We start from the raw sequence: 22,341 nt of genomic DNA, 5'->3' as shown, positions 1-22,341 counted from the left end.
CTGCAATTTCACTGGCTGTAGGCCAGGTGTTCCGCTAGCGGAACCCCCTTCCCAGAAAGGTTAAAGGGGGCGGGGGGTGTTAACGATGGGTGGCATCTCAGGTTACTAGACAACGAGGACTCTGAGTCAGCTATAAATCTCTATAAGTCTGGAACAGTATTGGTACAGTGGCCACCCCCGCAGAGAAGCCAGAAGAACAGCCCACCTCAGCTCCCAACAAAAGTCTCAACATCACAGCAGAACAGTCCACACCAGACCCTGACCATAGCATCGACATCACAGCAGAACAGTCCACACCAGACCCTGACCATAGCATCGACATCACAGCAGAACAGTCCACACCAGACCCTGACCATAGCATCGACATCACAGCAGAACAGTCCACACCAGACCCTGACCATAGCATCGACATCACAGCAGAACAGTCCACACCAGACCCTGACCATAGCATCGACACCACAGCAGAACAGTCCACACCAGACCCTGACCATAGCATCGACATCACAGCAGAACAGTCCACACCAGACCCTGACCATAGCATCGACATCACAGCAGAACAGTCCACACCAGACCCTGACCATAGCATCGACATCACAGCAGAACAGTCCACACCAGACCCTGACCATAGCATCGACATCACAGCAGAACAGTCCACACCAGACCCTGACCATAGCATCGACATCACAGCAGAACAGTCCACACCAGACCCTGACCATAGCATTGAAATCACAGCAGGACCGACAAATGAAGAACCCCAAGCCCAGGGGATCTCACCCCCTCTGAGCACCCCCCATCAGCCACCCTGATAGCCCTCCTGACAACCCCCCACACCCACCGAGGACATACACAAGACACAGATTGTACTCCTTATGGACTCAAACGGGAAATATAAACATGAAAAAAAAAACAAACACAGTGTGTCTAAACTCTGGTGTCCAAACACCCAGCGCGCCCTAGACCTTCTGTCTGAGGACCAACTAGGGTCACCCAGCCACGTAATAATACACAGAGGCACAAACCACCTGAGAACACAGCAGGAAAGGGTGGCCACAGCACTGAAGGGAGTGATTGAAAAAGCTTCTTCTACTTTCCCCAATGCACAAGTGGTTATCTCCACCTTGCTACCACGAAAAGACTTCCACCCTGCTACCATCCACCCTGCTACCATCCACCCTGCTACCATGAAAATACTTCCACCCTGCTACCATACAGCGGGTAAACGCAAGTATCAAATCAAATCAAAGTTTATTTGTCACGTGCGCCGAATACAACAGGTGAAATGCTTACTTACAGGCTCTAACCAATAGTGCAAAAAAGGTATTAGGTGAACAATAGGTAAGTAAAGAAATAAATCAACAGTAAAAAGACAGGCTATATACAGTAGTGAGGCTATAAAAGTAGTGAGGCTATATACAGTAGTGAGGCTTTAAAAGTAGTCAGGCTACATACAGACACCGGTTAAATGGTTAAAGTAACTATGCATATATGATGAACAGAGAGTAGCAGTAGTGTAAAAAGAGGGGTTGGAGGGTGGTGGGACACAATGCAAATAGCCCTGTTAGCCAATGTGCGGGAACACTGGTTGGTCAGCCCAATTGAAGTAGTATGTACATAAATGTATAGTTAAAGTGACTATGCATATATGATAAACATAGAGTAGCAGCAGCGTAAAAAGAGGGGTTGGGGGGGGGGGCACAATGCAAATAGTCCGGGTAGCCATTTGATTACCAGGTTCAGGAGTCTTATGGCTTGGGGGTAAAAACTGTGGAGAAGCCTTGTTGTCCTAGACTTGGCACTCCGGTACCGCTTGCCATGCGGTAGTAGAGAGAACAGTTTATGACTGGGGTATTTCCCATGACTATTTCCCATGACTGTGCCTCAAAACCAAATGTTTTCCTGGCCCACCACTCCACCCTGGACTTGACCAGCGTCTATGACCCGGTCCACCTATACAAGGAAGCAGTGCCCCCCGACCCCCGGACCTACACATAGAGGACCTACATAACACAATAAGACCAACAACATCCACACCCCCACCCATCCTCCCCAAGTCAACCATGCCCACACCCACATTTAGGCCCCCTCAGATCAGACCTATGCCCTTCCTGCCCACCCCATGCACCCCACCCCCGCAAAGAGGGCCTCAACATGGAAGTCACACATATACGCATATGGAAGTCACACATTTATTTCCACAGGGCCGTGGGGTGAGACAGGGATGCAGCTTAAGCCCCACCCTCTTCAACATATATATCAATGAATTGGCGAGGGCACTAGAACAGTCTGCAGCACCCGGCCTCAACCTACTAGAATCTGAAGTCAAATGTCTACTCTTTACTGATGATCTGGTGCTTCTGTCACCAACCAAGGAGGGCCTACATCAGCACCTAGATCTGTCCCCAACCAAGGAGGGCCTACAGCAGCACCTAGATCTATCCCCAACCAAGGAGGGCCTACAGCAGCACCTAGATCTGTCCCCAACCAAGGAGGGCCTACAGCAGCACCTAGATCTGTCCCCAACCAAGGAGGGCCTACATCAGCACCTAGATCTTCTGCACAGATTCTGCCAGACTTGGGCCCTGACAGTAAATCTCAGCAAGACCAAAATAATGGTGTTCCACAAAAGGTCCAGTCACCAGAACCACAAATACAAATTCCATCTAGACACCGTTACCCTAGAGCACACAAAAAAACTATACATGCCTCGGCCTAAACATCAGCGCCACAGGTAACTTCCACAAAGCTGTGAACAATCTCAGAGACAAGGCAAGAAGGGCATTCTATGCCATCAAAAGGAACATAAAATGTGACATACCAGTTAGGATCTGGCAAAAAATACTTGAATCAGTTATAGAACCCATTGCCTTTTTTGTGAGGTCTGGGGCCGCTCACGAACCACGAATTCACAAAATGGAACGAACACAAAATTGAGACTCTGTATGCAGAATTCGCAAAAATATCCTCCATGTACAACGTAAAACACCACATAATGCATGCATTGCAGAATTAAGCCGATACCCGCTAATTATCAAAATCCAGAAAAGAGCCGATTCCCATAGAGCCCCAGAAGCGCAACACAATTAGACCCAACCAAATCATGAGAAAACAAAAAGATAATTACTTGACACATTGGAAAGATTTAACAAAAAACGGAGCAAACTAGAATGCTATCTGGCCCTAAACAGAGAGTACACAGTGGCATAATACCTGACCACTGTGACTGACACAAAATGAAGAAAAGCTTTGACTATGTACAGACTCAGTGAGCACAGCCTTGCTATTCAGAAAGGCCGCCGTAGGCAGACCTGGCTGTCAAGAGAAGACAGGCTATGTGCACACTGCCCACAAAATCAGGTGCAAACTGAGCTGCACTTCCTAACCTCCTGACAAAAGTATGACCTTATTAGAGACAAATATTTCCCCTTAGATTACACAGATTCACAAAGAATTCGAAAACAAACCCGATTTTGAAAAACTCCCATATCTACTGGGTGAAATACCACAGTGTGCCATCACAGTAGCAAGATATTGCCACAAGAAAAGGGCAACCAGTGAAGAACAAACACCATTGTAAATACAATCCATATTTATTTATTTTTAATTTTCCCTTTTGTACTTTAACCATTTGCACATCATTACAACACTGTATATATACAGTTGAAGTTGGAAGTTTACATACACCTTAGCCAAATACATTTAAACTCAGTTTTTCACAATTCCTGACGTTTAATCCTCGTAAACATTCCCTGTTTTAGGTCAGTTAGGATCACCACTTATGGAAAGAACACCAAATCTAGTTTGCGACATACCAATTAGGCAAGAAGGGCCTTCTAGACAGATCTTCCAAAGCTGGTGGTGGTGGCAATCTTTACCAAGGATCACCTTCAGTGCCCGGTTGTCTCCACCAAGTCTGTCCCCAAACAATTTGATTTGCTGGTTTTAAGCATTAAACTTTCAAATAGCTCTTTGTTGACTGTTGCTGGATGCTATTGTCTTCCATCAGAACCGGCCTGTACCCTACATCTCAGACAGGGTGTTTATATACACAGTCTATTAATAAATGTGCTACAAAATGTTATTGTCAGGTAAATAAGCCCAAATCTATGCATTGCCTAGACAGCATCTCTCCTGGCCCCTTACACTAAGTTTGAATTTGTCCTGCTAGGTGACCTAAACTGGGACATGCTTAAACCACCTGACCAAGTCCTAAAGCAATGGGACTCCCTAAATCGTTCTCAGATTATCACCAATCCCACAAGGTAGGACTCCAAACTAGAGGTCGACCGATTAATCGGAATGGCAGATTAATTAGGGCCGATTTCAAGTTTTCATAACAATCGGTAATCGGTATTTTTGGACACCGATTTGCCGATTTTATTTATTATTATTATTTATTTTTTACTCCTTAATTTAACTAGGCAAGTCAGTTAAGAACACATTCTTATTTTCAATGACGGCCTAGCAACGGTGGGTTAACGGCCTTCAATCTTGCAACCTTACTTGTCCAACACTCTAACCACCTGCTTTACATTGCACTCCACGAGGAGCCTGCCTGTTATGCGAATGCAGTAAGAAGCCAAGGTAAGTTGCTAGCTAGCATTAAACTAATCTCAGGTTGTTTAGAAGACAGCCACGGTTTGTCCTTTATTTAAAGGGGGAGATCAAGCTGGTCCTACCTGTTATAGGCCTATTTCTATTTTGTCCTCTTGATGTCTATAGTATTCTCTCTGGTATGCAATCTGGTTTCTGCTCAGGTTATGGATGTGTCACTGCAACCTTAAAAGGTCTTCAATGATGTCATCATTGCCCTTGATTCCAAGCAATATTCTGCTGCTGTTTTATTCACTTGGCCAAAGCTTTTGATACAGTAGACCATTCCATTCTTGTGGGCTGGCTAAGGAGTATTGGTGTCTCTGAGGGGTCTTTGGCCTGGTTTGCTAACTACCTCTCTCAAAGAGTGCAGTGTATAAAGTCAGAAAATCTGCTGTCTCAGCCAATGCCTGTCACCAAGGAAGTACCCAAAGGCTCAATCCTAGGCCCCACGCTCTTCTCAATTTACATCAACAACATAGCTCAGGCAGTAGGAAGCTCTCTCATCCATTTATATGCAGATGATACAGTCTTATACTCAGCTGGCCCCTCGATTTTGTGTAAAATGCTCTACAACAAAGCTTTCTTAGTATCCAACAAACTTTCTCTACCCTTAACCTTGTTCTGAACACCTCCAAAACAAAGGGGGGTTTAGAGCTTGAGGTAGTCACCTCATACAAGTACTTGGGAGTATGGCTAGACGGTGCACTGTCCTTCTCTCAGCACATATCAAAGCTGCAGGCTAAAGTGAAATCTAGACTTGGTTTCCTTTATCGTAATCGCTCTTCTTTCACCCCAGCTGCCAAACTAACCCTGATTCAGATGACCATCCTACCCATGCTAAATTACAGAGACATAATTTATAGATCGGCAGGTAAGGGTGCTCTCGAGCGGCTAGATGTTCTTTACCATTTGGCCATCAGATTTTCCACCAATGCTCCTTATAGGACACATCACTGCACTCTATATTCCTCTAAACTGGTCATCTCTGTTTACACGTCGCAAGACCCACTGGTTGATGCTTATTTATAAAACCCTCTTAGGCCTCACTCCCCCCTATCTGAGATATCTACTGCAGTCCTCATCCTCCACATACAACACCCATTCTGCCAGTCACATTCTGTTAAAGGTCCCCAAAACACACACATCCCTGGGTCCCTCCTCTTTCAGTGCACGGCAGCTAGCGACTGGAACGAGCTGTAGCAAACACTCAAACTGGAACGTTTTAACTCAATCTCTTCATTCAAAGACTCAATCATGGACACTCTTACTGACAGTTGTGGTTGCTTCGCGTGATGTATTGTTGTCTCTTCCTTCTTGACCTTTGTGCTGTTGACTGTGCCCAATAATGTTTGTACCATGTTTTGTGCTGCTACCATGTTGTGTTGCTACCATGTTGTTGTTATGTTGTGTTTCTACCATGCTGTGTTGTCATGTGTTGCAACCATCCTGTATTGTTATGTGTTGCTACCATGTTGTTGTCATGTTGTGTTGCTGCAATGCTGTGTTGTCATGTGTTGCTGCCTTGCCATGTTGTTGTGTTGGGTCTCTCTTTATGTAGTTTTGTGTTGTCTCTCTTGTTGTGATGTGTGTTTTGTCCTATATTTATATTGTATTTATTTATATTTTCTAATCCCAGGCCCCCGTCCCTGCAGGAGGCCTTTTGCCTTTTGGTTTTGTCCCAGAGTAGGCCGTCATTGTAAATAATAATTTGTTCTTAACTGACTTGCCTAGTTAAATAAAGGTTAAATAAATAAAATAAAAAAAAGAATGTACTTTTTACTCCATACATTTTCCCTGACACCCAAAACTACTCGTTACATTTTGAATGCTTAGTAGGACAGAACAATTTATAATTCACACACCTATCAAGAGAACATCTCTGGTCATGCCTACTGCCTCTGATCTGGAGGACTCACTAAACAGAGAACATCCCTGGTCATCCCTACTGCCTCTGATCTGGAGGACTCACTAAACAGAGAACATCCCTGGTCATCCCTACTGCCCCTGATCTGGAGGACTCACTAAACAGAGAACATCCCTGGTCATCCCTACTGCCTCTGATCTGGAGGACTCACTAAACAGAGAACATCCCTGGTCATCCCTACTGCCTCTGATCTGGAGGACTCACTAAACAGAGAACATCCCTGGTCATCCCCACTGCCTCTGATCTGGAGAACTCACTAAACAGAGAACATCCCTGGTCATCCCTACTGCCTCTGATCTGGAGGACTCACTAAACAGAGAACATCCCTGGTCATCCCTACTGCCTCTGATCTGGTGGACTCACTAAACAGAGAACATCCCTGGTCATCCCTACTGCCTCTGACCTGGAGGACTCACTAAACAGAGAACATCCCTGGTCATCCCTACTGCCTCTGATCTGGAGGACTCACTAAACAGAGAACATCCCTGGTCCTCTCTACTGCCTCTGATCTGGAGGACTCACTAAACAGAGAACATCCCTGGTCATCCCTACTGCCTCTGATCTGGAGGACTCACTAAACAGAGAACATCCCTGGTCATCCCTACTGCCTCTGATCTGGAGGACTCACTAAACAGAGAACATCCCTGGTCCTCTCTACTGCCTCTGATCTGGAGGACTCACTAAACAGAGAACATCCCTGGTCCTCTCTACTGCCTCTGATCTGGAGGACTCACTAAACAGAGAACATCCCTGGTCCTCTCTACTGCCTCTGATCTGGAGGACTCACTAAACAGAGAACATCCCTGGTCCTCTCTACTGCCTCTGATCTGGAGGACTCACTAAACAGAGAACATCCCTGGTCGTCCCTACTGCCTCTGATCTGGAGGACTCACTAAACAGAGAACATCCCTGGTCGTCCCTACTGCCTCTGATCTGGAGGACTCACTAAACAGAGAACATCCCTGGTCGTCCCTACTGCCTCTGATCTGGAGGACTCACTAAACAGATAACATCCCTGGTCGTCCCTACTGCCTCTGATCTGGAGGACTCACTAAACAGAGAACATCCCTGGTCGTCCCTACTGCCTCTGATCTGGAGGACTCACTAAACAGAGAACATCCCTGGTCGTCTCTACTGCCTCTGATCTGGAGGACTCACTAAACAGAGAACATCCCTGGTCATCCCTACTGCCTCTGATCTGGAGGACTCACTAAACAGAGAACATCCCTGGTCATCCCTACTGCCTCTGATCTGGAGGACTCACTAAACAGAGAACATCCCTGGTCATCCCTACTGCCTCTGATCTGGAGGACTCACTAAACAGAGAACATCCCTGGTCCATCCCTACTGCCTCTGATCTGGAGGACTCACTAAACAGAGAACATCCCTGGTCCATCCCTACTGCCTCTGATCTGGAGGACTCACTAAACAGAGAACATCCCTGGTCCATCCCTACTGCCTCTGATCTGGAGGACTCACTAAACAGAGAACATCCCTGGTCCATCCCTACTGCCTCTGATCTGGAGGACTCACTAAACAGAGAACATCCCTGGTCCATCCCTACTGCCTCTGATCTGGAGGACTCACTAAACAGAGAACATCCCTGGTCATCCCTACTGCCTCTGATCTGGAGGACTCACTAAACAGAGAACATCCCTGGTCATCCCTACTGCCTCTGATCTGGAGGACTCACTAAACAGAGAACATCCCTGGTCATCCCTACTGTCTCTGATCTGGAGGACTCACTAAACAGAGAACATCCCTGGTCATCCCTACTGCCTCTGATCTGGAGGACTCACTAAACAGAGAACATCCCTGGTCATCCCTACTGCCTCTGATCTGGAGGACTCACTAAACAGAGAACATCCCTGGTCATCCCTACTGCCTCTGATCTGGAGGACTCACTAAACAGAGAACATCCCTGGTCATCCCTACTGCCTCTGATCTGGAGGACTCACTAAACAGAGAACATCCCTGGTCATCCCTACTGCCTCTGATCTGGAGGACTCACTACACACATGCTTCGTTTCTAAATGATGTCTGAGTGTTGGAGTTTTCCCCTGGCTATCCATAAATACATTTAAAAAATAGTTCCATCTGGCTTGCTTAATATAAGGAATTTAAAATGATTTATACTTTTACTTTTGATACTTAAGTATATTTTAGCAATTACATTTACTTTTGATACTTATGTATATTTAAAACCAAATACTTTACTCAAGTAGTATTTACCTGGGGGATTTTTCACTTTTACTTGAGTCATTTTCTATTAAGGCACTTTACTTTTACTCACATATGATAATTGGGTACTTTTTCCACCAATGATTTTAAAGTAATCAATTTTCTTCTTCTTCATTGGCTGATTGCTCCCAACTCATAGGAATCCCCACCCAGTTGACTAGTTTACGAATTCCTGTTATCAACACCTCAGAACCCTGAGTTGCACACTCTACTCCCCCATCCCCCTCAACCGGAGGGCCTGAGAGTCCCTAGAACAGGGGTGGGCAACTCCAGTCCTCCAGGGCCTGATTGGTGTCACAGTTTTGCCCCAGCTAACACACCTGACTCCAATAATCACCTACTTATGATCTTCAGTTCAGAATGCAATTTGATTCATCAGCTGTGTTTGCTAAGGGATGGAGAAAATGTGTGACACTAATCAGGCCCCCCGAGGACTGGAGTTGTCCACCCCTGATCTAGTGGTACCATAAACCTGCTTCTCAAATTTTCTCTGACCTGTGTGACCTTTGCCTTGATAGGTTGCTAAGGAGGTTACTAGGGGGCCGGACATCTGCCAACATCTCTGTCTTTGCTCATCAACAACTGGACTCAGTTATAGCTCTGGACTTGTGGGAGGGTGTCCAAAAACCATCCCCATGTAGACTACCAGACAAAAGTTTGGACACACCTACTCATTCAAGGGTTTTTCTCTATTTTTACTATTTTCTACATCCACACAAAAATACCTCACTTTGTGGGCATATTTTCGTGGACAAAGTATGGGCGCAGAAAAGCCTCTCGCTTCACCTCTTCCTCTCTGAGAATACAAGACAACAAGGGAGGTGGGAAATGGTGAGTGTTGTCAGTGGAGGCTGTTGAGGGGGGGACGGCTCATAATCATGTCTGGAACGGAGCAAATGGAATGACATCAAACACATGGAAACCATAGAAACCCTGTGTTTGATACCATTCCACCTATTCTGCTCCAGCCATTACCATGAGCCGGTCCTCCCCAATTAAGGTGCCACAAACCTCCTGTGGTGTGTGTGTCTGCGTGCATGTCTGTGAGGGATGAGAGATATAGCTGAATAATAGACAACTACACAGAGGCGGCAAGAGTTGGAACTAAAGGAGGGTCCAGCTGAAGAACTAAGGGAGGGGCCAGCTGAAGAACTAATGGAGGGCCCAGCTGAAGAACTAAGGGAGGGGCCAGCTGAAGAACTAAGAGAGGGGCCAGCTGAAGAACTAATGGAGGGCCCAGCTGAAGAACTAAGGGAGGGCCCAGCTGAAGAACTAAGGGAGGGGCCAGCTGAAGAACTAAAGGAGGGTCCAGCTGAAGAACTAAGGGAGGGTCCAGCTGAAGAACTAAGGGAGGGGCCAGCTGAAGAACTCAGGGAGGGGCCAGCTGAAGAACTCAGGGAGGGGCCAGCTGAAGAACTCAGGGAGGGGCCAGCTGAAGAACTAAGGGAGGGGCCGGCTGAAGAACTCAGGGAGGGGCCAGCTGAAGAACTCAGGGAGGGGCCAGCTGAAGAACTCAGGGAGGGGCCAGCTGAAGAACTCAGGGAGGGGCCAGCTGAAGAACTCAGGGAGGGGCCAGCTGAAGAACTCAGGGAGGGGCCAGCTGAAGAACTAAGGGAGGGGCCAGCTGAAGAACTAAGGGAGGGGCCAGCTGAAGAACTAAGGGAGGGGCCAGCTGAAGAACTAAGGGAGGGGCCAGCTGAAGAACTAAGGGAGGGGCCAGCTGAAGAACTAAGGGAGGGGCCAGCTGAAGAACTAAGGGAGGGGACAGCTGAAGAACTAAGGGAGGGGCCAGCTGAAGAACTAAGGGAGGGGCCAGCTGAAGAACTAAGGGAGGGGCCAGCTGAAGAACTAAGGGAGGGGCCAGCTGAAGAACTAAGGTGAGGGGCCAGCTGAAGAACTCAGGGAGGGGCCAGCTGAAGAACTAAGGGAGGGGGCCGGCTGAAGAACTAAGGGAGGGGGCCGGCTGAAGAACTAAGGGAGGGGGGCGGCTGAAGAACTAAGGGAGGGGACAGCTGAAGAACTAAGGGAGGGGCCAGCTGAAGACCTAAGAGAGGGGCCCGCTGAAGAACTAAGGGAGGGGCCAGCTGAAGAACTAAGGGAGGGGCCAGCTGAAGAACTAAGGGAGGGGCCAGCTGAAGAACTAAGAGAGGGGCCAGCTGAAGAACTAAGGGAGGGGCCAGCTGAAGAACTAAGGGAGGGGCCAGCTGAAGAACTAAGGGAGGGGCCAGCTGAAGAACTAACGGGGGAGGGGCGGCAGCTGAAGAACTAAGGGGGGGGGGGCCAGCTGAAGAACTCAGGGAGGGGACAGCTGAAGACCTAAGGGAGGGGCCCGCTGAAGAACTAGGGAGGGGCCAGCTGAAGAACTCAGGGAGGGGACAGCTGAAGACCTAAGGGAGGGGCCCGCTGATGAACTAAGGGAGGGGCCAGCTGAAGACCTAAGAGAGGGGCCCGCTGAAGAACTAAGGGAGGGGCCAGCTGAAGAACTAAGGGAGGGGCCAGCTGAAGAACTAAGGGAGGGGACAGCTGAAGAACTAAGGGGGAGGGGACAGCTGAAGAACTAAGGGGGGAGGGGGGACAGCTGAAGAACTAAGGGGGGAGGGGGGAGAGCTGAAGAACTAAGGGGGGAGGGGGGGACAGCTGAAGAACTAAGGGGGGAGGGGGGGACAGCTGAAGAACTAATGGGAAGAACGAAGGGGCAGGGGAGGGCAGCTGAAGAACTAAGGGGGGAGGGGGGGACAGCTGAAGAACTAAGGGGGGAGGGGGGACAGCTGAAGAACTAATGGGGGAGGGGGGGACAGCTGAAGAACTAAGGGGGGAGGGGGGACAGCTGAAGAACTAATGGGGGAGGGGGGGACAGCTGAAGAACTAAGGGGGGAGGGGGGGACAGCTGAAGAACTAAGGGGGAGGGGGGACAGCTGAAGAACTAATGGGGGAGGGGGGACAGCTGAAGAACTAAGGGGGGGAGGGGAGGGCAGCTGAAGAACTAACGGGAAGAACTAAGGGTATTGTGGGTATTTTATTAGGATCCCCATTAGCTGTTACAAAAGCAGCAGCTACTCTTCCTGGGGTCCACACAAAACATGAAACATAATACAGAATGACATAATACAGAACATCAATGGACAAGAACCGCTCAAGGACAGAACTACTGTCATCCATTTTTTTTTGAAGGCACATGTAGCCTACATATCAATGCATACACACAAACTATCTAGGTCCAATAGGGGAGAGGCGTTGTGCCGCCAGGTGTTGCTTTATCTGTTTTTTGAAACCAGGTTTGCAGTTTATTTGAGGAATATGAGATGGAAGGAAGAGCCCATGCAATAAGGGCTCTATATAATACTGTACGCTTTCTTGAATTTGTTCTGGATTTGGGGACTGTGAAAAGACCCCTGGTGGCATGTCTGGTGGGATAAGTGTGTGTGTCAGAGCTGTGTGTAAATTGACAATTTGGGATTTTCAACACATTGTTTCTTATAAAGAGAAGAAGTGATGCAGTCAGTCTCTGCTCAACTCTTAGCCAAGAGAGACTGGCATGCACAGTATTTATATCAGCCCTCTGATTACAATGAAGAGCAAGACGTGCCGCTCTGTTCTGGTCCAGCTGCAGCTTAACTAGGTCTTTCCTTGCAGCACTTGACCATACGACTGGACAATAATCAAGATTAGACAAAACTAGAGCCTGCAGGACTTGCTTTTTGGAGTGTGGTGTCATCTCTTTATTACGGTCAGACCTCTCCCTATCTTTATAACCATTGAATCTATATGTTTTGACCATGACAGTTTACAATCTAAGGTAACGCTGAAAATAAACACAGCTATGGAGGAATAGGAATAGAGGGGAAAGATAAACATGGGGGGGCGTACCAGCAGCGATGGCCCCGACCAGGGGCTGCAGGGTGAGGGCCCAGGGGTAGTTCCAGGCCCCAATGATGAGGACCACTCCCAGGGGCTCTGGCTGGATGTACACCTTCAATTACATGAAACTGTATTAATCCTCTCAGTCCGTGGCTAAATGGTTTGGGAGAACCCTTTGAAGAACCCTTTTGAGAACCAGGTAGAACCCTTTTGGGTTTCATATAGAACCCTCTGTGTGAGGGGTTATTCAAATGCTTCTCTCATGGGGACAGCCGTAGGACCTTCTCTCTAAAGAGTGTAGTTAAGTGTAAATGACTGCTGTAAAGGACTGATGTAGTTCGATGATACGTCGTCCATACTGTACCTGGTCTGAGATGGTGAGGAGGCTCTTCTCTACTGGCCGAGGAGCATCCCACTGCGCCAGCTTCGACACAGCCAGGCTAATCTCATTCTCCAGGCCGATCAGCTCCAACAGCGGAGTGTCGTACTGGCTCTGTGGAACGCAAAGTGAGGTTTCTTGATGTGAGATATAGGACGCATTCCAAATGGAACAGGGCCCGTAGAGATCTATGGGCCCATAGGGCAATTTCACTTTACTTCCTGAATTGTTTGTCTTTACTTTTTAATTGACCCCAACCCTGATAAGTCCAGTGCGAAGATTTTACCCTGTTGATGTCCTGTTTGAGGGCGGTGGCAATCTCTCCCTGTCTGTCTGTGATCATCCTCTGGAGGGACTTGAGCTGCTGAACTCTGAACTCCAGGGGTCGCGACCTCCTGGTAAGGAAGGTCTCCCTGGCCCGCTGCACCACCTGCATCTCCATGAAAAAGTGTCACCAGCACACACCTGGATAGACAGACCGACAGACAAAGGTCAAAAACTCGCACCTGTAGAGTACACACACAGGTGCCTGTCACCAGACCACACCTGTACAGTACAGATACAGGTACCTGTCACCAGACCACACCTGTAGAGTACACACACAGGTACTTGTCACCAGACCACACCTGTAGAGTACAGATACAGGTACCTGTCACCAGACCACACCTGTACAGTACAGATACAGGTACCTATCACCAGACCACACCTGTACAGTACAGATACAGGTACCTGTCACCAGACCACCAGACCACACCTGTACAGTACAGATACAGGTACCTGTCACCAGACCACACCTGTACAGTACAGATACAGGTACCTGTCACCAGACCACACCTGTACAGTACAGATAAAGGTACCTGTCACCAGACCACCAGACCACACCTGTACAGTACAGATACAGGTACCTGTCACCAGACCACACCTGTACAGTATAGATACAGGTACCTGTCACCAGACCACCAGACCACACCTGTAGAGTACAGATACAGGTACCTGTCACCAGACCACACCTGTACAGTATAGATACAGCTACCTGTCACCAGACCACCAGACCACACCTGTACAGTACAGATACAGGTACCTGTCACCAGACCACACCTGTACAGTATAGATACAGGTACATGTCACCAGACCACCAGACCACACCTGTACAGTACAGATACAGGTACCTGTCACCAGACCACCAGACCACACCTGTACAGTACAGATACAGGTACCTGTCACCAGACCACACCTGTACAGTACAGATACAGGTACCTGTCACCAGACCACCAGACCACACCTGTACAGTACAGATACAGGTACCTGTCACCAGACCACACCTGTACAGTACAGATACAGGTACATGTCACCAGATCACACCTGTACAGTATAGATACAGGTACCTGTCACCAGACCACCAGACCACACCTGTACAGTACAGATACAGGTACCTGTCACCAGATCACACCTGTACAGTACAGATACAGGTACCTGTCACCAGACCACACCTGTACAGTACAGATACAGGTACCTGTCACCAGACCACACCTGTACAGTACAGATACAGGTACATGTCACCAGATCACACCTGTACAGTATAGATAAAGGTACCTGTCACCAGACCACCAGACCACACCTGTACAGTACAGATACAGGTACCTGTCACCAGACCACCAGACCACACCTGTACAGTACAGATACAGGTACCTGTCACCAGACCACCAGACCACACCTGTACAGTACAGATACAGGTACCTGTCACCAGACCACCAGACCACACCTGTACAGTACAGATACAGGTACCTGTTACCAGATCACACCTGTACAGTATAGATACAGGTATCTGTCACCAGATCACACCTGTACAGTACAGATACAGGTAGCTGTCACCAGACCACCAGACCACACCTGTACAGTACAGATACAGGTACCTGTCACCAGACCACCAGACCACACCTGTACAGTACAGATACAGGTACCTGTCACCAGATCACACCTGTACAGTATAGATACAGGTACCTGTCACCAGACCACCAGACCACACCTGTACAGTACAGATACAGGTACCTGTCACCAGACCACACCTGTACAGTACAGATACAGATACCTGTCACCAGATCACACCTGTACAGTATAGATACAGGTACCTGTCACCAGACCACACCTGTACAGTACAGATACAGGTACCTGTTACCAGATCACACGTGTACAGTATAGATAAAGGTACCTGTCACCAGACCACCAGACCACACCTGTACAGTACAGATACAGGTACCTGTCACCAGACCACCAGACCACACCTGTACAGTACAGATACAGGTACATGTCACCAGATCACACGTGTACAGTATAGATAAAGGTACCTGTCACCAGACCACCAGACCACACCTGTACAGTACAGATACAGGTACCTGTCACCAGACCACACCTGTACAGTACAGATACAGGTACCTGTCACCAGACACCAGACCACACCTGTACAGTACAGATACAGGTACCTGTCACCAGACCACACCTGTACAGTACAGATACAGGTACCTGTCACCAGATCACACCTGTCAGACCACACCTGTACAGTACAGATACAGGTACCTGTCACCAGATCACACCTGTACAGTACAGATACAGGTACCTGTTAACAGATCACACCTGTACAGTATAGATACAGGTACCTGTCACCAGACCACACGTGTACAGTATAGATACAGGTACCTGTCACCAGACCACACGTGTACAGTACAGATACAGCTACCTGTCACCAGACCACACCTGTACAGTACAGATACAGGTACCTGTCACCAGACCACACCTGTACAGTACAGATACAGGTACCTGTCACCAGATCACACCTGTACAGTACAGATACAGGTACCTGTCACCAGACCACCAGACCACACCTGTACAGTACAGATACAGGTACCTGTCACCAGACCACACCTGTACAGTATAGATACAGGTACCTGTTACCAGATCACACCTGTACAGTATAGATACAGGTACCTGTCACCAGATCACACCTGTACAGTACAGATACAGGTACCTGTCACCAGACCACCAGACCACACCTGTACAGTACAGATACAGGTACCTGTTACCAGATCACACCTGTACAGTACAGATACAGGTACCTGTCACCAGATCACACCTGTACAGTATAGATACAGGTACCTGTCACCAGACCACCAGACCACACCTGTACAGTACAGATACAGGTACCTGTTACCAGATCACACCTGTACAGTACAGATACAGGTACCTGTCACCAGATCACACCTGTACAGTACAGATACAGGTACCTGTCACCAGACCACACGTGTACAGTATAGATACAGGTACCTGTCACCAGACCACACCTGTACAGTACAGATACAGGTACCTGTTACCAGATCACACCTGTACAGTATAGATACAGGTACCTGTCACCAGACCACCAGACCACACCTGTACAGTACAGATACAGCTACCTGTTACCAGATCACACCTGTACAGTATAGATACAGGTACCTGTTACCAGATCACACCTGTACAGTATAGATACAGGTACCTGTCACCAGACCACCAGACCACACCTGTACAGTATAGATACAGGTACCTGTCACCAGACCACACCTGTACAGTACAGATACAGGTACCTCTCACCAGACCACCAGACCACACCTGTACAGTACAGATACAGGTACCTGTCACCAGATCACACCTATACAGTACAGATACAGGTACCTGTCACCAGACCACCAGACCACACCTGTACAGTACAGATACAGGTACCTGTCACCAGACCACCAGACCACACCTGTACAGTACAGATACAGGTACCTGTCACCAGATCACACCTGTACAGTATAGATAAAGGTACCTGTCACCAGACCACCAGACCACACCTGTACAGTACAGATACAGGTACCTGTTACCAGACCACACCTGTACAGTATAGATACAGGTACCTGTCACCAGACCACACGTGTACAGTATAGATACAGGTACCTGTCACCAGACCACACCTGTACAGTATAGATACAGGTACCTGTCACCAGATCACACCTGTACAGTACAGATACAGGTACCTGTCACCAGACCACACCTGTACAGTACAGATACAGGTACCTGTCACCAGACCACACCTGTACAGTACAGATACAGGTACCTGTCACCAGACCACACCTGTACAGTATAGATACAGGTACCTGTCACCAGACCACACCTGTACAGTATAGATACAGGTACCTGTCACCAGATCACACCTGTACAGTACAGATACAGGTACCTGTCACCAGACCACACCTGTACAGTACAGATACAGGTACCTGTTACCAGACCACACCTGTACAGTACAGATACAGGTACCTGTCACCAGATCACACCTGTACAGTACAGATACAGGTACCTGTCACCAGACCACCAGACCACACCTGTACAGTACAGATACAGGTACCTGTTACCAGATCACACCTGTACAGTACAGATACAGGTACCTGTCACCAGATCACACCTGTACAGTATAGATACAGGTACCTGTCACCAGACCACCAGACCACACCTGTACAGTACAGATACAGGTACCTGTCACCAGACCACCAGACCACACCTGTACAGTACAGATACAGGTACCTGTCACCAGACCACACCTGTACAGTACAGATACAGCTACCTGTCACCAGACCACCAGACCACACCTGTACAGTACAGATACAGGTACCTGTCACCAGACCACACCTGTACAGTACAGATACAGGTACCTGTCACCAGATCACACCTGTACAGTATAGATACAGGTACCTGTCACCAGATCACACATGTACAGTACAGATACAGGTACATGTCACCAGACCACACCTGTACAGTACAGATACAGGTACCTGTCACCAGACCACCAGACCACAATGTAAATTGTCCGGTGGCGATTTTTATGAATTATTCAGCAGTCTAATTAATGGCATGGGGGTAGAAGCTGTTGAGGAGCCTTTTGGTCCTAGACTTGGCACTCCGGTACCGCTTGCCGTGCGGTAGCAGGGAAAACAGTCTATAACATTTACATTACATTTAAGTCATTTAGCAGACGCTCTTATCCAGAGCGACTTACAAAATGGTGCATTCACCTTATGATATCCAGTGGAACAACCACTTTACAATAGTGCATCTAAATCTTTTAAGGGGGGGGGGGGGGGGGGGGGGTTAGAAGGATTACTTTATCCTATCCTAGGTATTCCTTAAAGAGGTGGGGTTTCAGGTGTCTCCGGAAGGTGGTGATTGACTCCGCTGTCCTGGCGTCGTGAGGGAGCTTGTTCCACCATTTGGGTGCCAGAGCAGCGAACAGTTTTGACTGGGCTGAGCGGGAACTGTGCTTCCTCAGAGGTAGGGGGGCCAGCAGGCCAGTGGTGGATGAACGCAGTGCCCTTGTTTGGGTGTAGGGCCTGATCAGAGCCTGAAGGTATGGAGGTGCCGTTCCCTTCACAGCTCCGTAGGCAATCACCATGGTCTTGTAGCGGATGCGAGCTTCAACTGGAAGCCAGTGGAGAGAGCGGAGGAGCGGGGTGACGTGAGAGAACTTGGGAAGGTTGAACACCAGACGGGCTGCGGCGTTCTGGATGAGTTGTAGGGGTTTAATGGCACAGGCAGGGAGTCCAGCCAACAGCGAGTTGCAGTAATCCAGACGGGATTACAGAGCTGGTCATGGGTGCACCTCAGCCACGCTCAAGGTCCTAAATGATATCATAACTGCCATCGATAAGAGACATTACTGTGCAGCCGTATTCATCGATCTGGCTAATGCTTTCGACTCTGTCAATCACAACACTCTTATTGGCAGACTCAACAGCCTTGGTTTCTCTAATGACTACCTCGCCTGGTTCACCAACTACTTCTCAGATAGAGTTCAGTGTGTCAAATCGGAGGGCCTGTTGTCCAGACCTCTGGCAGTCTCTATGGGGGTGCCACAGGGTTCAATTCTTGGGCCGACTCTCTTCTCTGTATACATCAATGATGTCGCTCTTGCTGCTGGTGAGTCTCTGATCCACCTCTACACAGACGACACCATTCTGTATACTTCTGGCCCTTCGTTTGACACTGTGTTAACTAACCTCCAGACGAGCTTCAATGCCATAGAACTCTCCTTCCGTGGCCTCCAACTGCTCCTAAATACAAGTAAAACTAAATGCATGCTCTTCAACCGATCGCTGCCCGCACCTGCCCGCCCGTCCAGCATCACTACTCTGGACGGTTCTGACTTAGAATATGTGGACAACTACAAATACCTAGGTGTCTGGTTAGACTGTAAACTCTCCTTCCAGACTCACATTAAACATTTCCAATGGAAAATTAAATCTAGAATCAGCTTCCTATTTCGCAACAAAGCATCCTTCACTCATGCTGCCAAACATACCTTTGTAAAACTGACCATCCTGCCAATCCTCGACTTCGGCGATATCATTTACAAAATAGCCTCCAACACTCTACTCAACAAATTGGATGCAGTCTATCACAGTGCCATCCGTTTTGTCACCAAAGCCCCATATACTACCCACCACTGCGACCTGTATGCTCTCGTTGGCTGGCCCTCGCTTCATACTCGTCGCCAAACCCACTGGCTCCAGGTCATTTACAAGTCTCTGCTAGGTAAAGCCCCACCTTATCTCAGCTCACTGGTCACCATAGCAGCACCCACCCGTAGCACACGCTCCAGCAGGTATATCTCACCGGTCACCCCCAAAGCCAATTCCTTCTTTGGCCATCTCTCCTTCCAGTTCTCTGCTGCCAATGACAGGAACGAACTGCAAAAATCTCTGAAGCTGGAGACTCTTACCTCCCTCACTAGCTTTAAGCACCAGCTGTTAGAGCAGCTCACAGATCATGTGGGAGTTAATGTAATGTAACTAGATGCAGCTGCTATGCTGAAGAAACATAATTGAATAGCAGGAAGTAGCAAGGACAATGAGTATGAATTGAGTATGAATAAGACACCATTTCGTAGACGTTAACCTGACAACGTAACGTGTTTTAATTAACCCTCCCGTATTATTTTTTTAAAAAAATGTTAAAAAACAACACGGTCCAAAGTAGTAGTAACTAAACATTAAGTTAAGCATACGTACAAATTCAACCACACCAACTCCCTCTTGTTTGAGGAGTTTCTCTGCATGCTAAGCAGGACTGTGTTTAAGAAGGTTCAGTGGGTGTTTAATTTTAGGGGGGAGAAAAGCAGGAGAAGAATGATGGCAAATTGACTGACATGTGAACCATATGCAATAAGTGTATTTTTGTTGTATAAGTTAGGGGGTTCTGCCACCATTGTAATCCAAACCGGAACAGATGTGTGCATCATCAGGCGTAAACAAGAAAGAAACTCGGGTTGGAAGACAATGGTGGCGAAAGGGCTAAGGGGATGTACCCACATGCTGTATGTGGATAAAAGCAGAGCCGATGCTCAGGGAAGTTAGATGTTTCCGCGGACCACCTCGGTTTGCTACTTTGTATTAAAGCCTATATTGAATTCAAAAGTTCTTGTAAGAGTATTATATTCTTAAGACAATTTTCCACGACAATCACTGCACCTGTACATAGCTCATCTGTAAATAACCCATCCAATCTACCTCATCCCCATACTGTATTTATTTATCTTGCTCTTTTGCACCCCAGTATCTCTACTTGCACATTCATCTTCTGCACATCCTACCATTCCAGTGTTTAATTGCTATATTGTAATTCCTTCGCCACCATGGCCTATTTATTGCCTTACTTCTCTTATCCTACCTCATTTGCACATGCTGTATATAGATTTTTCTACTGTATTATTGACTGTATGTTTGTTTATTCCATGTGTAACTCTGTGTTGTTGTTTGTGTCGAACTGCTTTGCTTTATCTTGGCCAGGTCGCAGTTGCAAATGAGAACTTGTTCTCAACTAGCCTACCTGGTTAAATAAAGGTGAAATAATTATTTATTTATTTTAAATCTGGAGCATCAGCATTTGTGGGTTCGATTACAGGCTCAAAATGGCTAGAAACAAAGACCTTTCTTCTGAAACTCGTCAATCTATTCTTGTTCTGAGAAATGAAGGCTATTCCATGTGTGAAATTGCCAAGAAACTGAAGATCTCAACGCTCTGTACTACTCACTTCACAGAACAGCGCAAACTGGTTCTAACCAGAATAGAAAGAGGAGTGGGAGGCCCCGGTGCACAACTGAGCATGAGGACAAGTACTTTAGTGTCTAGTTTGAGAAACAGACGCCTCACAAGTCCTCAACTGGCAGCTTCATTAAAATAGTACACCGCAAAACACCAGTCTCAACGTCAACAGTGAAGAGGCGACTCCGGGATGCTGGCCTTCTAGGCAGAGTTGCAAAGAAAAAGCCATATCTCAGACCGGCCAATAAAAAGAAAACATTAAGATGGGCAAAAGTTTCATCAACAGTTCTGAATTCACGCTGCTCCAGATGCATAGGGGGTTGTACCTAATAAAGTGACCAGTGTATCTATAGACTTTCCAGAATGTGTTCTGGGAATACCCGGGGTATTAAACATTTGGCTGTAAGTGTTAAACAGTTGAATCTATTAACTCAGAAGATGGTACCATTCAGCTTGTCTGGGGATGACAAAAAAAAGGACTTCAACAAAGCCAAAATAGAAAATGATTGGCTGTTAAATTGGAGACGTATAAATAAATAACTGTTAAATTGGAGACATATAAATACATAACTGGTGTGCCTTGTAACTACTTTAAAATGTGGAACTGTTGCACTAAACAATACAAACATTACTTTGGCATACAATTTAAGACTGTGAACATTGTACAACTTAATGTAAACATTGTCTGACATCATATAGTACAAATCGCACTTGAAATGAACATTTCTTTCAAGTTATTGCAAATAAATGCATATTTTCACTTTTTTTCTGCGACAATCACTGAATTAGTTATTGATTTCTTCATCTTTAAATGCAATATTTGAGATTTTATGTATTTCTATCAAGTCAAAACTGGAATATTTCCTCAAAACAAAGGTTGTAAAAGTATACTAGACATTTATAGATGAAATCATATCTAGTTTGATGATTCTGTGCAAACGGTGAATTAGTTATTGATTTATAAAGCTTTAAATGACATTGTATAGATTTAATGTATTTCTAAAACATCAAAACTGGAATATTTCCTTAAAACAAAGGTTGTAAAAGTATACTAGACATTTATAGATTAAATCATATCTAGTTTGATGATTCTGTGACAAACGGTGAATTAGTTATTGATTTATAAAGCTTTAAATGGCTTTTGGCGAATGTCTGATGAATATCCTAATGTGTGAATATAAACTTTACCTCGGTTATAAAATATGACTTTATAATTATTCGTTGGTTGGTTGTCAATTCTAAA

At 47.0% G+C, this 22,341-nt stretch overlaps 1 protein-coding gene across 2 annotated transcripts in view; it reads right to left on the bottom strand.

Moving 5' to 3' along the window:
• LOC106581512 (aldehyde dehydrogenase, dimeric NADP-preferring) overlaps positions 1-22,341 on the bottom strand; it is a 37,569-nt gene that overhangs the window by 14,705 nt on the left and 523 nt on the right. For both annotated transcript variants that reach the window (XM_014163607.3, XM_014163608.3), the window contains exons 2-4: positions 13,282-13,460; positions 12,981-13,109; positions 12,626-12,728 (exon numbers count right to left, since the gene is read on the bottom strand). In XM_014163607.3, the coding sequence (XP_014019082.1) occupies positions 12,626-12,728; positions 12,981-13,109; positions 13,282-13,437 (388 nt within the window). In that variant the 5' untranslated portion in view covers positions 13,438-13,460. The remainder of the gene's footprint in view (positions 1-12,625; positions 12,729-12,980; positions 13,110-13,281; positions 13,461-22,341) is intronic.

Source organism: Salmo salar, chromosome 20 (genome assembly GCF_965601325.2).
Source record: "Salmo salar chromosome 20, fSalSal1, whole genome shotgun sequence".
Taxonomy (NCBI): domain Eukaryota; kingdom Metazoa; phylum Chordata; class Actinopteri; order Salmoniformes; family Salmonidae; genus Salmo; species Salmo salar.
The sequence above is the reverse complement of the archived record's forward strand: the minus strand, read 5'-3'. Positions and strand labels throughout refer to the sequence as shown.